Genomic DNA, 18,832 nt, shown 5'->3' on the forward strand with positions numbered 1-18,832 from the left:
GAGAAATTATGTAACAATCATAAAATTAAATTAACAGAATTTAATACGACACTGCAATAAACGGAATTGTTTTTACCAGGTTTGGAAAACACTTAAACATTAGGCTAAATTTGAAAACTTTGCTAAGAAATGCATTTGGGAACAGACACATGATCTTCTTTTCAGAAGATCAAAAGTACCCAGTTTGTTTACTCACTCCTCATCTCTTTTCCACACCACTCAGTTTGTGTACTCACTGCTCATCTCTTGTCAAATGGTCTAAACTATATGCTTTTGGGTGAAGGTAGCATCTTTTTTTTGGCATGACAACAATTTGCAGTAGGCTGCTGGTCCAAGATTAAGATTACACAGGTAACATGCAAGATACTGCAGTGAATATTAAGTACATTTGTGCTCCAGAACTGAGTTACAAGGATGATGATAAATAATTATACACATTTTGACTTTGAAAATGTTTTTAAGGTCACAAGCATATACTTGGAAAAAGAAATAATCACAAAATGCTTCACAGATTTTTAATAAAAAGGTCATTGCTGAATTTATGTATTATACTTAAAATTGTCACTTGACAAAAATAGTGATATAGTAACACCAGAAACAACTTTCTTCCATCTGATGAACAAAAATGTCTTTGAAGAGGCACAAAAATCTATTTGGGGCTGTAACCACAATGTTGCATCACTAAACATCACACTGCAAAAAAAGAGAGCTTAGAAACAGCCACAGGTTGCTTTCCACTCAGCATCATTTTAAAATAACAACTTTCATGTAGAGATTGTGACAAAAAAAATTCAAGAAATTAAGTTTAGTATAACCAAAGAGAGCTTCAGAATCTTTATGGATTCAGTCAATAAATTACTACAAAGTAACAAACTAGAGCAGATCAGCAATAATCACGTGCCTACTGTTTGCAAAGCAAAACTAGGTGGATTAGCTCCATTCGCCAAGTGCAATGGTGCTAGGACATGCCTGCAGCCAGCTCACCGGCTCTCACACTGGAATTTCTGTGGTGTCAAAGTTATAAACACAGTAAGATTTCATCTTAACTGTATCTTCATTACTGAGCAATTAAATGTGGCATCAGAATGTACAAAAAAGGCACAGCTAACCCTAAAGTCTAAAATGTCTTCTTCAGGCTCATCAATTCATAGGAAGCAGCCTAGTCCTACAGAACAGTTGAAAATACATACCCAAAAACATCCTCCTCAAAACCCCATCACTTTATTTTAACCAGGTTTTCATCTCAGTAGACTTGAACTTGTACTTTTTTACTGAAAATTCACTTTACAAATGTAAATTCTTTGTTTTGGTTTTTGGAATTTGGTTGCTGACATTTATCACCAGTAGTACTTCCTGGGAAGTATCTAGTCATATTTTGCAATTTTAAAAAGAGTTTATGTGATAATTTAATTTTGATGTAAAAAATGCATTAAGACCGAAGTTCATAAACAGTAATACATAAATGAATTCAACATGGCGTCATTTGACATTAACTACAGAAAAACAATTAGAAAGCCTTACCTGTTTACATGCTTGCCGACATTCCACAGCAATAGCTAGCTCACAGCAACCTAAACCAACCCACCCGTCAGACTTCTTCAAAACTCCTTTGAAAATAAGATGACAGTACATATTACAGTAGAAAGAGAAACTATGCCATCATTTTCCCTTCCCTCCCCATGTGTCAGTTACTTTTCAAATTTGATAATCCTGTTCTCATTCAAGTAGCCTATTTACAGATTACATTTTTATTGGAATTTATGAAGTCATTGAAACCAACTTTAAGCAAGAAAAGAGCAAGTCTGTGCCTTAATAAATGCCGAACTTGGCAATTATGAAGCACCTTCTATACACTGAGTTTAAAGACACTTTATGCATATTTTATATGTTCACTGGAAATATCAGAGTTTGATAATTTGACTTATCTAATATGAAATATAAGCAAACAGAAACCAACAGGAAAAAAACCTAATTAAAATTAACAACATTATCTCCTACAGACACATCCTCTTGTTGGTTTCAATAGCATATTTTTCTACTAACTTTGTCAACGCAGAATGTTTCTTACTTTTTCTTCAAGCTTCCTGTACTGGTTTTGGTTGGGATGGCATTAAATTACTTCATAATAGCTGGTATGGGGCTATGTTTTGCATTTGTGATGAAACCAGTGTTGATAACAGAGGGTTTTAGTTGTTGCTGAGCAGGGCTGACACAGAGTCAAGGCCTTTCCTGCTTCTCACACCACCCCACCAGCGAGTAGGCTGGGGGTGCACAAGGAGTTGGGAAGGGACACAGCCGGGACAGCTGACCCCAACTGACCAAAGGGATACCCCACACCATATGACATCATGCTCAGCAATAAAACTGGGGGGTGGAGGTTGGCAGGGACTGCCGTTGCTTGGGGACTGGCTGGGCATCGGTCGGTTGGTGGTAAGCAATTGTTTTCTTTTGCATAATTTGTTTTTCTTGGTTTTGGTTTTTTTTTTTCCCTTTCTTTTTGTTGTTGTTTTTTGTCCCATTTTTTAATTATTAAACTGTCTTTATCTCAACTCACAAGTTTTCTCACTGTTACCCTACTGATTCTCCCCCCTATCCCATTGGTGGGAGAGTAAGCGAGTGGCTGTGTGGTGCTTAGCTGCCTACCAGGGTTAAACCACGACACTTCCTCTGTAATTTATCCCCCCCCAACAACGTGCTTTCATATCCGGAATTATCTTCAGTAAAAGTTTCCCATCTCCCTGTCTCTCTTTTTCCATTTATTTCACTATTCCCATTATCCTCATTTCTTACCATAAAGTTACATAGAAAAGCAAATTGCTGCCATAAGTTGTTTCATCCTCTTAATCTATTCACAAATATAGATTTTCTGATGTTTTCAAGACATCAGAAATCAAACAAAAGAAGAATGCATTCCTGTATCTATTTCTCACATAACTTTAAAGACAGAAATAATTAAAGGGAAGGTTTAACCTATGCAGCTGCCCAGCAGCTGTGGCAAATTTGTTACACTCTTTTTTCTTAGGGCACGTGGTGGAATTATTTCACTCATATGAACCACTCATTTTTGTTAGGAATATTTTAAAAATAAAGCAGTATTTTAGGACATGCATAAATTATATCCTTTATGTAGAAATAAAAAGTATGAAGTAAAAGAATCAAGCACTTAATTTAAAAAAATGCTCTTAAGCCTGGTAGAAATGCCTATTCAGAAAAGCCACATGGAATGTCCAGCTTTAAAAAAGGGAAGTGAAAGAGCTAGGAGTGAGACCATTGAGCTTAAATTCAAATGCTAAGAAAATACTGGAAAAAAAGGTCATTAAAAATCATTGCAATCAATGGAAAACTATCACCAGTAGGTATTTATCATGAACAAAATCGCCTTTAAAATACACGTTGTTGGCTTTACAAACACAGGTGGCATAGAAAGTCTTACCAGTATCAGTCTTTCATGACATTTGGATGGGCAAATTAAGAAAACACACTAAGAGTAAATTTATAAAGAAGGAGCAAAATCTTTAGCTAAATTAACATATCTTCCCAGCAAATTAAAATATTAATTACCTATATTAAAATGCAAATTAAAACCTTAATGCTCAACACAAGCAAGGTAGCAGGATTGCATAGCGGGTGGAGGGAGCAGAGAGGCAAAGGTGAAGAACAGCTTTTGGCTGCAGCCTGCATTCTGTCAGTTTGAAGTGGCCGTGTACTATCTGAATGGTCCAGACCTTCTGGAAGCACTGTAGGCCACTGATTTACTGGTCTTTTCAGAGACTGTCCAAATCCTCTTTACATCTCTTCAGAGTATTGGCTCACCTTACCAATTCAAACTAGTTCCAAGCAGCTGTGAAGGCCATGAACAACTGCAAATTCAGCTCACCTTCCACTTCCATAATTGGGGTACGGAATTAGTTTTTCAGAGATTGAGCATCTTTTTGAAAGTGTTAAAGAGATGGCTGTTGTGCACACATCAGTAGTTTGTAATCACCGTTCAAAAATTCGGAATTTGATGCATTGTTTTAAACTAATTCCAAAAGTAAATGCATGTCTACATGGAAGTCATGCATGTATATTTAACTATATATGTACAGTTAATTGCCAAATCAACTACCCACTACATTCTATCTGTCCTGGTTTCGGCTGGGATTGAGTTAATTTTCTTCCTAGGAGCTGGTATAGTGCTGTGGTTTGGATTTAGTATGAGAATAATGCTGATAACACACCGATGTTTTAATCGTTGCTAAGCAGTGCTTATACTAAGTCAAGGACTTTTCAGCTTCCCATGCTCTACCAACTGAGAAGCTGGGAGGGGGCACAGCCAAACCGGCCCAAGGGACATTCCATACCATGTGACGTCATGCTCAGTACATAAACTGGGGGGAGTTAGCCGGGAGGCAGTGACTGCTGCTCGGGGACTGGCTGGGCATCGGTCAGCAGGTGGTGACCAATTGCATTGTGCATCACTTATTTTGTGGATTCTATTATTATTATTATTATTATTATTATTATTATTATTATTATTATTATTATTATTATTATTATTATTATTTCCCCTTCCTTTTCTGTCCTATTAAACTGTCTTTATCTCAACCCACGAATTTTACTTTTTTTTGGGAATGAGTGAACGGCTGTGTGGTTTAGCTGCTTGCCGGGTTAAACCACAACACTATTTTGGGCCTAAAATAAGTAGCAGTTGTTTCTGCATAACTTTCACATGTGGTACACTGTGGACTCCTTTCAATCATAACAGTAACACTCAGTAGAATATTTATTAGTAGGATTGATATTGTAAGGTATAAGCAATCCAAAAAACATAAAACAAATATCATCTGCAATATGAAAACAAGATTTCCAGAAATCTCTGCTGCAATAACCAGCTATATCCAGGAGAAACACATGATAAATACAGCTGTACAGCTTTAGGGGCAATGTCACCACTGAATAGTCACCAGTGAATCACCACTGAATAATCAAGCATCCATATTTTGTGCAATACAGAGCCTGTGGTTTTCAGACATACTTTTACTGGAACTAAACTGTGCTAAAAGAATGAAGCAAGCTACATGCCAAATTAAGAATGCTGATAAGCTTCAGCCATAGTTAGTATTTTCTTGGCAAGTGGCCCTCTCCCCAGGATATTTATGAGTAGCAGACAAGCTTGCGGAGGAAAAATTGATGTCACATCTTCAAAAACCATTGAACTGCAATTTTAATGCAACAACTTATAAATTAATTTTGTAGTCAAGGTAATTAAAATGCATGCATTTCTAGATGAAAATACACCTTCAGTGCACAATTAATTGACTGGAGTCCATAGTTCCGATTATTCACCAAATTAACTGATAGAAGTACAACACAGATCCCTGAACTAGAAAAGATCATCTAGTTGCATAACACAGCTCTTGTCCCACATCTCCTCCAAAAAGTTTCCAGAAGCCACATCACATTAGTGAGATGACTTACACAGATTTTTTCTTCCTTATTATAAACATTTTACTGCATTCTCCACAAAAGTATTGAAGTCAGAAACAGAGGTAAAAAGCTGCAGAAACATAAAAAAATAGAATGTCATCTCTGATACCTTTATTTTGTGATGAGAGAAACATTCTACATTCTGAATATATCTGAGAAAAGCTGGATCACTGTGATCCTAAGGAAACTGGGGAGTAAAACAAAAAGGAAGATGGAAAAAGAAGAAAGTGAAAAACAACTAGGCTTCTCATGTTCAAGAGTTGCATGTTTCAAGAAGGGTGCAAGAAAGCCCAAATCAGAATTTTATTGTCTCTTTGAAGTCTTCTACAGTCTGCTTACAGAAAATGATAAAGCTTAAAATCAGAACATAATTATCATCTAGATTACAGATTGCTGTGTTTGCTCTCCCTCTCCCCGCCCCCCAGCTGGGGGTCCCTCAATCATCTTTTGTAAGCAGTTTCTTGAACAGCATCGTGTGTGCATGATCATAAAGAAACTTTAATTTCCTAGACAAGTCCCAAAAAATAATACATGTTTTGTAGGCCTACTGGATTTAATAAACAAACATTGACAAACTAACCATATTTGCCTTCGTAATTTTCTTTCAGAGAATACTTACATTCCTGAACATCTAGTCCCAAGTATCTAATGCTTACAACACTGTCTTGGCAAGGACAAGAAAACACAACTTACAGTGTTGTTTTGTGAGGATGAGCCATAAAAGAAAGTTAATAGAAGACCATCATGGTGGGTTTAAGGAAGTGGAAACAAATGTGAAAAGGAATGGTAGCTCAAGTGGTAGCTGTGAGAATATTAACACTTTAAGGTAACTATCGTGATGAAGTTACTGGCAAATCAAACAATTTCAAAATTTTAACACAGATCAGTAATATCAAGTTGCTGTGGGGAAGGAATGGAAGAGGAGAAAACACAAACTATAATGAAAATACACAAAGGATATATCAAGCAGCAAATTATAAGGCAGAGTCCCAAATTATTTAGCATATATGTTGTGTTACGACAGGATGCCATTGAAACCCACATGCAAAACAGGTTTCCACCTGCATTCTTAACTTAACTGCCAGGTATGTCATACAGCTGTTAAGAAAGTCCAGCTATTAAAGTCATCTGTTTATCCAGTCAATATTCTGCAACTGTCCATGATAACGTCGATGTCGGGAGGGCTGCGTACAGTTTCATCACAGACTGTGTGTGTGTGTGCACATGTGTGTGTGCAAACACTTTGTGGATGCTGTACTATGAAAAATCAGAGATGCTGATCCAGTCAAAACTCAGTTTGTGGCCCCATTCTAAACTCTGTTATGAAATACTTTCTGTACTGAGGGTAGTCAAAGGGGAGAAAAATCAGAAAGAAAACCACAGAATCACTGAGGCTGGAAGGAACCTGTGGAGATTGTTTAGTCCAGCCTCCCTGCTCAAAGCAAGGTCAGCTAGAGCAGACTGCCCAGGACCATGCCCAGTAAGGTTTTGAATACCTCCACAGATGGAGACTCCAAAACCTCTCTGAGCAACCTCTTCCACTGTTCAATCATCCTTGCAGTAAAAAAGTTTTTTCTTATGTTTAAATGGAAGTTACTGTCGTTCAATCTGTGCTCACTGCCTCTTGTCCTGCCACTGGATACCACTGAGAAGAGTATGGCTCCATCTTCTTTACACACTTCCATCAGATAATTATACATATTGATAAGATCCACCCCCCTCAGCTTTCTCTTCTTGGCAATGGTAACCAATCCCAGCTCTCTCAGCCTGTCCTCATATATGTTCCAGTCCCTTAATCATCTTAAAGTGGCTCTTTGCTGGACTTGCTCCAGTGTGTTCACATCTTTCTTGTACCGAGACACCCAGAACTGGACACAGTATCCCTGATGTGGTCTCATCAATGCTGAGTAGAGGGGAAGGATCACCTCCCTTGATCTGTTGGCAACACTTTCCCTAATGCAGCCTGGGTGCTGTAGGCCGCCTTTGCTACAAGGGCACATTGCTGGATCATGTTCCACTTGCTGTCCACCAGGATCCCCAGGTATGTTTCTACAAAGCTGCTTTCCAGCCGGTCAGCCTCCTGTGTGCTGTGGAGCACAGGGCCTTCACCAGGTGCAGGACTTTGCATTTCCTTTTTTGGAACTTCATGAGGTTCCTGTCTGCCTATTTCTCTGGCTTGTCAACATCCCTCTGAATGGCAGCACAACTATCTGGTCTAGCAACATCTCCTCCCGGTTTTGTATCATCTGCAAATACACTGGGGGTGCACTCTGTCCCATCATTAATGAAGATGTTAAATAGGATTAAACCCAGCATCAAACCCCAGGATACTGGCCTCCAGCTGGACTCTGTGCCACTGATCACACACCTTTGAGCCCAGCAGTTCAGACAGTTTTCAATCCACCTCCACTGTCTGCTTACCCAGCCCACACTTCATCAGTTTGTCTATAAGGATGTTATAAAAAACAGTGCTGAAAGCCTTACTAAAGTTGAGATAGACAACATCCACTGCTCTCCCTTCATCTAACAAGCCAGGCATCTCCTCATAGAGGGTTATCAGGTTGGTTAAGCATGATTTCCCCTTCACAAATCCATGCTGATTATAACCAATCACCTTGTTGTCCTTGATGTGTTTGGAAATGGCTTGCAGGAAGATCTGCTCCATTAACTTCCCAGGGTTTGAGGTGAGACTGACCAGCCTGTAGTTCCCCAGGTCCTCCTTGCCCTTTCTACAGGCAGGAGTGATGTTTGCTTTCTTCCAGTCCTCAGCATTGTCTCTCAATAGCCATGACCTTTCAAAGATTACTAAGTGTGACCTTGCAATGACATTAGCCAACTCCCTCAGCACTCGTAAGGGTATCCATCAGGTCCCATAGACTTGTGTTCAGTTTGCTTAAATATTACCTAACCTGATCCTCCTCCGTCAAGTCCAAGTCTTCCTTGCTCTGGACTTTACCACTGATCTCGGGGATCTGGCACTCCTGAAAGCTCATCTTACCAGTAAAGACTGAGGCAAAGAAAGCCATGGCCTTTTTAATGTCATTTGTCACCAGGTTTCCTGCCCCATTCAGCAGCAGGCCCTCATTTTCCCTAGTCTTCCTTTTACTGCTGATGTAGTTAAAGAAACAGGACAGCTTTCTGGCTGCCCGTCACATAGCTCACCAGGATCAACTCCAGATAGGCTCTGGCTTTTCTAACCCCATCATGCATAACTGGAGCTTGGATAAGGTGATCCTTGAAAATCAACCAGTTCTCTTGGACCCCTCTTCTCTCCAGGGCCGTATCCCATGGGATTCTTCCAAGCAGATTGCCTGTGCCCTCCTGTGTTGTCTCTTGAAAAGGTACCAGAGTGATCATAGTTGCCCATGAGCATCAGGGCACGTGAACATGAGACTTCGTCCGGTTGTATGAAGAAGGCCTCATCTACTACTTCTTCCTGATCAGGTAGTCTGTAGCTGACACCCACAACATCACCCATGTTGGACTGCTCACTAATATGTTGATATGCCCATACTATGCCACTCATATGCCCATGTGCTGTCGTCAGCTGGCTCATCATCCATCCCCAGGCAGAGCTCCATGCATGCCAGTTACACTCTCACATAAAGGGCAACTCCCCCTCCTCACCTTCCTGGCCGGTCCTTCCTGTACCTGTCCATCACAGCACTCCCACTGTAGGAGCCTTCTTGCTATGTCTCTATGACCCAAATAAAATCGTAGCCCTGTAACTGCACATAGACTTCCAACTCCTCCTGTTTGCTCCCCATGCTGCGTGCGCTAGCGTACAGGCACCTCACAGAGGCACTCAGTTGTACTGATTTCCCAGAAAGGGAGTAAGAGCTTCCCCTATAATGCTGTCCTATATACACCACACCATTAATTTACAAAATCCTACAGTGCGTGGAATTACTGGAGAATACTTAAAAGAATTTTAAAAGTGGCTCACATCAAAGAAGAAAACAGTAACATAACTTCACATGCAAGAAGAATGAAAAGTGACTGACTTCATGCAGGTACAAAGTTCAGGATACAAGCTCAGGATACTACAGGAATATTTCACTTTTATCACAGGACTAAACTATGATTTACAGCACCATTGAAGAAGTGACTTTTTTTTCCATAAATCAGAGGATAATAGAATCCTACCATTAAGGCACTGAAGAGGCCTCACACCAGTTTAGAAAGTACAGGAAGACAATTTGGAAGTGGTTCATTAACAAAGATTTCCAATGCTTTTTCACTTGCTTACACAAACCTAACATTGAAAATAAAATATGTATTTCTCACTTGCAGTAAAAGCATTGCCACTCATTTTTATATAGCTAGTGAGCTTCAATGAAGATTAGGTATTGTCTCCAACTAAAAATTTATCAGGTTTTAGATGAGAGAGAAGCACTGCAACTCCAAAAGACATTATTGGTTAAGTAAAACTAGTAAAATATAAGACAGCAAATCTCTTTGCATGCACTGGAATCAACAGTTTGCCTCTGAAGCGGCGCAGGGGGGAAGTATGAGCAGATGCCATAAAACTGTTACAGCCTCCTCTTTCCTCACTACCACTTTTCAACCATAGTATGCTAATTTCACTCCAAGTCTTTTAGAAATGACATATGATACAATAGTACTAGTTAAGTCCAATTTCATATATTTTTGATCTCTCTTTTTAACATAACAGTCCTGTCTTGTGATTTATGCTTTAACTTTCTAAATCCACCTGTACCAAGCAGTTTGGTTCTTGATATGAGCCTCTGCACTTCTTAAATTGTTTGTCTAGTTCTTACTATTTCTCCCTGTTACTCAGTTTTTTCCCAAACTATACCGCATCTAGAGCAAAGTTGCAATAATCCATGATTTTATAGATCAGGCTAAAGTATATTGAAACTAAAAATAATAGAAACTCTTTAAAGGAAACTTTGATATTTCTTAGATGTGTCACAGAAGCACACATTTAATCACAGAAACATATTAAACAATTTCTAACTAGGAAAAGAAAAGAAGTGTTAAAAAAAAAGCATAGGTAACCCAGTTTAGACTAAAGGAAACTAGACATCAAGTACAGTTTATAATGGAAACATAATGAAAGTTAAATTATCACGAAATCTATAGGTGCAACATCATCAAAACATGCATATGGTGAAAAAGCAACACAATTCAATAGTAAACTAGTATTTCTTACCTGGCAAAGAAGAATTTATACAACCCCACACTTCTCCCTGAAAAGTAAAATGCAGTTAAGCAAAAGTAAGTCTACAGAATAAAAGAGTTTCTAGCAGACACAAACCAGCATTTTCAGCATTTTTATCCTGGTTTTTAAATACCCTATCGGAAGAATTCTTACGTCTAAAACATCTTTTGAAGAAGCGCTACGCAATATAATTTGAGTACCGCTTGCTTTGATGAGAAGGCTGCCATCTACATAGTATGGAATCAATAGCAGCGTTTTTGTAGGTGCAGAACATGCTGTGATTACCTGGAATATGCCAGCTAGTCAACTTTCTCCACCAGTGTTTAGAGAACTAAGTAGCAACTGTTTAGACAAAGAAAAAGATTTATCTAGGACCAAGACCTGTGGAGAAGCTTATTGCCCTAGCACTCCTTTCCACCAGCTTAAAAAAAACCCCAAACACCACATACAACCACACACAAAACAAAAGAAAGAGGTTTTAAGGTACCCCAGAGACCAGAGAAATGTAGCTTCAGGGAAAGATAGATACATGGAAGAAAGAGTTGTGTAAGTGAAGTTTACTAACATGAAAAGTTACAATTGGGATCTGTTGGGTTCACCCTGACTGCAAAGCACTTCTGGTCCTAAGCACAGGTTCTGCTAAATGACCTCAGTGGCTGATAGTATTTGACAGAAGAATTCTGTAAATAGTTTTCTGCCAAAAGGCAGGAAAAAAAAAAGGTGAACAGCTTACCAAATTGCTGTCCCTATCTCTTTCATTACTGTTATGACTGAGACTACTAGCCAAGCTGACTACAGGGGATTCTTTACACTGGGGCTAGTATAAAAGAAATCTCGGGTCAGACTCCGGTCTGCCACAGGTACTTATGTTACCCACCCAATAAAAGTTACAAATGTCCTGGAAGAAGGAGGTTTCGGCAGCAGAGGAAGAATTCCATGTAAGGTAAGAATTTTAGTTCAACTATCAGAAACAAGTACCTATTGCAGTTACAGTGGGTGCGCTGTGTTAGGAGCCTGAAGAATTAAAAGCAATGGGAGTTGCCATGCATTGTACGCTAGATGTTTAACATCCTACAACACTTAGACAATATGATCACAGTATAGTATTTAAAATGACAAGAGTACAGAAAAGCCTTGAAGACATGTATTTTAATACAATGTTATTGAAGTCAATATTTTTTAAGCAAGCACTAGGAAAACCTTAATTAGATGAAATCAGAGGAAAATTCTGCAGAGTAAGAAGGCAAGTGACAAGTCTTAAGGGGTGTATTGGGTTTACGTGGCAAGGTTTTGGTAGTAGGGGGGCTGCAGGGGTGGCTTCCGTGAGAAGCTTCCCCCATGTCCGACAAATCCAGCTCCAGCCGGCTCCAAGATGGACCTGCTGCTGGCCAAGGCTGAGCCAATCAGTGATGTTAGTAGCGCCTCTGTGATAAGATATTTAAGAAAGGGTAAAAACTGTAGCTGGGAGAGAGGAGTGAGAATATGTGAAAGAGAGAACCCTGCAGACACCAAGGTCAGTGAAGAAGGAGGGTGAGGAGGTGTTCCAGGTGCCAGAGAAGAGATTCCCCTGCAGCCTGTGGTGAAGACCATGGTCAGGCAGGCTGTCCCCCTGCAGCCCATGGAGGTCCACGGTGGAGCAGATATCCACACTGCAGCTCATGGGGGACCCCACACCAGAGCAGGCAGATGTGCCCTGAAGGAAGCTGCAGCCCATGGAGAGCCCATGCTGGAGCAGGCTCCTGGCAGGACCCGTGGCCCTGTGGAGAGCGGCCCACATTGGAGCAGGTTTCCTGGCAAGACTTGTGGCCCCGCGGGAGACCCACAATGGAGCAGTTTGTTCCTGAAGGACTGCACCCCGTGGAAAGGACCCACGCTGGAGCAGCTCGTGGAGGACTGTCTCTCATGGGAGGGACCCCACGCTGGAGCAGTGGAAAAGCATGAGGAGGAAGGAGAGGCAGAGACAATGCACAATGAACTGACCACAACCCCCATTGCCCATCCCTCTGCACTGCTTGGGGGAGAGGAGGTAGAGAAGTCAGGAGTGAAGTTGAGCCTGGGAAGAAGGGAGGGGTGGGGGGAACGTGTTTTTAGGTTTCCTCTTATTTCTTATTATCCTGCTCTGACCTTTTGATTGGCAATAAATTAAATTCATTTCCCTGAGTCGAGTCTGTTTTGCCCGTGACGGTAATTGCTGAGTGATCTCCCCGTGCTTATCTCCACCCACGAGTCTTCTGTCAGATTTTCTCTCCCTCTGTCCAGTTGAGGAGGGGGAGTGACAGAGTGGCTCGTGGCTCGGCAGGCACCTGGCATGCAGCCAAGGTTAACCCACCCCAAGGGGCTTTAAATGAAAGAGTGTTGAACATGTTCTTTAAGACAAAACGAAAAGTTTAATTCAATCACACTGAAACAGCCACCCATATTGTCATGCAATGATTCTGTAATCACAGGAATTAATGACTTTCTAAAGTTGCAATGGATCTGTATCTAATGATCTAAAACTGTCCCCCTCTGTATATGTGGGAGTTTCCCACTTAGATAAGAGTCAAAGTCAGCTCAAAAGAAAAAGGTAAAGAGCTGCTACTTCTACTAGTTCCACCCCATTGATTCAGTTGACTTCCTTTATTTCATGAGAAGGTTGACGGTTGGACTCAATGATCTTAAGGGTCTTTTCCAACCTAAACGATTCTATGATTCTAAGATAAAGTCGCCTCTTGTGTTGGCAGTTACTGTATTACTTAATACCAGGCAATACCCTTTCTATCCTATTACCTGAAGGAATATAGACAACACAATGTCTGTAACCAGTGCTCCAGAAAATAGACCATCTGATTAAATTCATAACCTATCCACTCATCTGTGGAATGTCACTAGAACACCTCTCCAACAAAGACAAGCAATACTAATTTAAGATACGTACTGCACAGTAAACTTGCCATTTATAAAGATGGTAATTCGGAGTTAAAAAAATCGTGTCAATCATTTTCCCCCTTTCAGATACTCTCCAATCCTGTCTTCTGAAAATGCACTCCTCTACTATACAGATAGATCCTACTCTTCCTATCAGGGAATAAAAGATAAAGAAAACCAGTACCAAAACAAACGCTATTCACCACTTTGATATGTTTTCATGCCATAGGTTTCACATCAGCCATCTGTCACCTTCCAAGACCTTAGAGCTGATGATCAACAGGAACTAAACATTGAAAAAAACATACTTTTGACACGCTGGAGGAGAGGATCTATAAGCAAACACACTCTTGCAAAGTTGCTTATAAAATGTTATTCTCAGATTTACTACTCCTACACATTACCCATTTGAGCTGAGTATATGTTTTAGGCTAGCTGGAAACAGTATTGATACTGTTTAGAAGTAACAAAAATTACAAGAAGAAAGCAGACCTTTCTGATAGCAAATGTGTTGAGATATTCTAAGTTGCCAAGAGAGAAGACTCCAGAATTTACAATCTGAATGATAGTGCTTATCTCTTCCCCAGTTAGATCATCTCTAAGACAGGGAGCAGATTATATTCTTCATTTTTTTAGTGATACACTAGAGAACTTTTAGGAAACCATAAAATTATCTATCCAATAAAATCATTACTTCAGTTTGTCAGATGTGGCCATAAACCATTCAGAGCAGCTATGAGGGTCTCCTTGCCTTAGTCCAACCAAGACCTCACAGCTTTGTCCCATACACAAGCTGGAACACATGACCTAATTTAAGTCGCTGCCATCAACATCCAAGTGACAATCACCCAGCACAATTTTTTACAACATAGGTCAGATTTTCATTGCATTTCATAGCTTACACGACCAGGACACCTAGCAAAATTGTCAAGTCCCGTCTTATTGCAAGTAGCGTAATAATGGCTTTACAAAAAAATAAATGCTACTTTGAGGATCAAATCTCATAATAAGAATTTTTCTAGTCCTCATAACAAGGAAGAAAAAGCTTCAAGACATACACACATGTTCTACCAGCTCAAAACTCAGTGAGTAAATAAAATACAAGTAATTTTAAAACCTTATTTTTGCAAGCAAAACTTTGTTAATGTAAGATTAGTTGTTTTGTTTTCTTTAATTAAAAACTAGCAAGCCTTACCATTGATTCTGGACAATACTCAGGTGCTCGCTGCAGTAAGTGCTTCAAACGAGAATCACTCTTAGAAGACAAAATCTGTTAGAAACAAAACACACCTTAAAACATATAGAATGTAACTACACAATGAATACTTTTTTCAATTGATTTCATCGTTTTTAGTTTCACTACTATCTACCCTTCGACAACTTTGGCTAACAGTTAATATGTAAACAATGCAAAGTTAAGATTTTCTTTTATCTATCTATAGTTTTTCAAATATGTTCCACTTTTTATGAAGAAGGAATTTTTATATTTAGAAGTGAATGAGAATTTCCTCCTCAAACACTTCAATCAAAAAGTTTCTATTGAATAGGCAGTGTGAAAAACAGAGGATTTCTGCCCCACATATCAAAATATTATACAACTCTATTTACTTAATTAACCTTCTGCTACATGTTACATGACCTCAGGCAACTAAACTCCTTCCAAAAAAACCTGAAACAAATACGTTTTGTGGAACAAAGACAAACAAAACCTAGATTAGTTAAAGAGACTATCAAAACTAACAGGGGAATGAATACTACCCACAGCAGAGCAAGATCAAGTTAAGCACCACCTAAGCAAACTGAACATCCAGAAGTTCATGAGAGTGGATGGGATGCCAACTGAGGATGTTGAGAAGCTAGCCACTGTCACTACAAGGCATTGCTATCATTTTTGAAAGATCATGGTGATTGGATGAGGCTCCTGATGATTGAAAAAAGACAAACAGCATATCCTTTAGAAAGGCAAGAAGGATAATCTGGGGAATTACAGGCTGTTCAGCCTAACCTCACCGTGCAGGAAGATCGTGGAACAAATCCTCACAGAAGCCATGTCAGGGCACATGAAGGACAAGAAGGTGACTGGGAACAGTCAGCACAGGCATACCAAGGGCAAATTTAGTCTGATAGCTTTCCATAATGAAAAGACTGGTTTAGTAAAAAAGTGGGGAACAGTGTATGTTGTCTACCTTGACTTTAAAAAGGTTTTTGCATGGTCTCCCACCATATCTTCAAGCCAAACAGGTGAAACGTGGATGGGACAGGTGGGCTACAAGGCGGGTGACAAACTGCCTGGACAGTAGGGCTCAAAGATTAGCAGTCAGCAGTTCAATATCTAAGTGTTGGCCACTTAGAAGTGGTGTAATATAGGATTCAAACCAATACTGTTAATTACTTTATTAGCAAGCTGGACAATGGGACAGAAAAAATCCTCAGCAGGTACGCAGATGAGCCTAAACTGGGAGCTGTCATCAATATATCGGAGAGTGGAGCTGCCACTCAGATGTATTTCAACAGGCTGACAGGAAACTCAAGCAGTTCAACACAGCAGCAAACACAGAATCTTGCAGCTGAAATGGAATAACCCCATGCAACAGTACAGGCTGGGTGCTCACTGCCTAGAAAGCAGCTTTGCAGAAAAGGGTGTTGGGTCCTGGTGAATGACAAGTTGAACATGGGTCAGCAGTGCACCAATGTGGCACTGAAAGCTAATGGCATATCGCACTTCATTAGCAACAGCACTCCCAGCAGGTTAAAGGAAGATAACCATTCTCTTCTATTAGGCACTGATGAGGCCACCTATGTAATACCAAACCCAGTTTTGTGCCACCCCTGTGCAAGGAACATTATTGATGAACTGCAGAGACTCCAGTAGAAGGCCACAAAAGATGCTGGACTTTACAACATACCAAGACAGGCCGCGGTAAAGGAATCTGTTCAAACTGAAGAAGGGTTAAGAGGGAGCAGGAGGGATCTAAATTCCTGTCTTCCAGTACCTGAAGATGAATTATAGAAAAGACAAGTCAGACTGTTCTCAGAGTTGCACAGTGGATGGATGAGCTGCAAAAGTAACAAGTTGCAGCAAGAGAAATCCTGACTGGATGCAAAGGAAAATAAACCCTTCACCATAAGAGTAGTTAAGTGCTGGAACAGATTCCCTAGAAAGGCTGTGGAAAGCCCATCCTGGAGCATATTCAAAACTTGACTAACAAGATCCTGAGCAACCTGATTTAATTTTGAAGCTAGCACCTCTCTGAGCAGGAGGTTAGACAAAATGACTCTTCCAACTTAAATTATTTTGCATAGCTATACTTGGGAAGAAATCTTACCTTACCTTATTGACTTTCATACACAATTTTGAATCATGTAAATTTATCTTTTTTTCCCAGGTGTCTTTCAGACCATTTTGTAGTGTTGCTCATCTCATTTCCTTACAACAGTAGCAATATTTTAACAGTTTATTATAAGATGCCTTTACCTCATCAATCTTTTTGGTGTTGCTTTTGTTGTTATTGTTGCTTTGTTGTTTTTGTTTTTTAAAGTTTCATGGAAGTGTTAACGTAAGTTGAGCTCCCAGCACATTTTAAATTGTTTTCTGGTCCCACATTAATCATGTTTTTAGTTCTTGTTCCTTTAGCAGACCAATTAAGTAAAACACTTATAAATTAACACAAGAAACTGGGCAACAAAATGATGGAAACAGACCTATTAATGTGGGATATGAAACTGGAAATTACAGGAATAACTGAAACATGGATGCTTTTCAGATCTTCCAGAAGGAGAAATACATTACAGTTCTACTCTAAATTTGCAACACGATAAAATCCTGGAAAGAAAACCAAGAGAACAATAGTACTGGTTTCAGAAATGAGAGCAAGAAAAGAACTGCAGTAGTATTTGGGGTCTTCTGGGGTCATAGAATAATAAAATAATTCAGGTTGGAAGGGATCTCAGAAGATCATTTATTTCAACCTCCTGCTAAAAGCAGGGTCAACTATGAGGCCAGACCACGTTGCTCAGGGTTTTAACCAGTCAGGAAAACCTCTGAGGATGGAGGATGCACAGCCTCTGTGTTCTCATGGTAGAAAAGTTCCTCCTTACAACCAGCTGGAACTCTCTAGTTTCAATTTATGACTGCTCTCACTTGTCCTCCCACTATGTACCACTGAAGAGCCTGGCTTTTTCTTCTGAGCAATCTTATCCCAGGTATCGGAAGGCTGCTCTGAGGTGCTGCTTCTTCCCCAGGCTAAAGGCAGTTCCCTCAGCCTCTCCAGAGAAGGCATGTGCTCCAGCCCCCTGATCACCTTGGTGACTCTCTGCTAACTTGTTCCAGTTAACTGTTGTCATTCTTGTAACAGGGGGGACAAAACTGGACACAGTATTCTAGATGTGGTCAGCAAGTGCTGACTAAATGGGGAGAATCATTTCTCTAGACCTACTGGCTATGCTCCTGTTAATATAAGCCAGGATGCCTTCTTTATTGTTGGGGCACACTGCTGGCTCATGTTCAGCTTGCTGTCTGTATACCAGTACCTCTGGATCCTTTTTCAGCAAATCTGTTCCCTAGCGAATCAATCTCCAACTCATATTGTTGCAAGCGATTCTTTCTTCCCAGGTGCAGGACTTTGCATTTGTCCTTGCTGAATTTCATAAAGTTCCTGTTGGCAGGTCCCTCTGGATGACAATCCTGCCATTATATCAACTTTTCCTTCCAGCTTGGTATTGCCTGAAAACTCAACAAGAGTGGAATCTGTCACCTCCTCCAGGTCATTAATAAAGATGTTAAAAAGGACAGGTCCCAGGACAGACCCCTTTGGTATTCCACTTCTTATTAGCCTGCAGGCAGAGTAGGACCCACTAACCTCTATCTCTGAGCCTGATTATCCAACCAATTTTTTTACTCATCTAGTTGTTCATCCATCAAAACCGTATTATCCTAAAATGGGTACAAAAATATTGAGGGAGGCAGTGTTGCAAGTCTTGCTAAAGTCAACACAAATGACATCCACTCCTTTCCCCTCATCCAGAAATCCAGCCTTATTATCAAAGACAATCAGGTTTGCCAGGCATGATTTACCCCTTGCATGCTCAGAAATGAGTTCCGAGAGGACTCTGCCCATGATTTTTGCAGGGATTAAGAGAAGATGACTTGTCTGTAGTTTGCTGGATTGGGAACTGTCCTTTGGGGGTTTTTTGTTTTTGTTTTTTTTTAAGATGGGTACATTGTTTGTCCTTCTCCAGTTAGTGGGGACCTCCCCCAAGTTCCACAACCTT

At 40.1% G+C, this 18,832-nt stretch overlaps 1 protein-coding gene across 1 annotated transcript in view; it reads right to left on the bottom strand.

Annotated features, from left to right (window-relative positions):
• Positions 1 to 18,832, bottom strand: part of RECK (reversion inducing cysteine rich protein with kazal motifs) — a 74,015-nt gene that overhangs the window by 40,796 nt on the left and 14,387 nt on the right. The window contains 3 exon segments of the mRNA XM_076330679.1: positions 1,522 to 1,607; positions 10,646 to 10,682; positions 14,757 to 14,831. Of these exon segments, the coding sequence (XP_076186794.1) occupies positions 1,522 to 1,607; positions 10,646 to 10,682; positions 14,757 to 14,831 (198 nt within the window).

The sequence above is a fragment of the Aptenodytes patagonicus genome, chromosome 2 (genome assembly GCF_965638725.1).
Source record: "Aptenodytes patagonicus chromosome 2, bAptPat1.pri.cur, whole genome shotgun sequence".
Taxonomy (NCBI): Eukaryota; Metazoa; Chordata; class Aves; order Sphenisciformes; family Spheniscidae; genus Aptenodytes; species Aptenodytes patagonicus.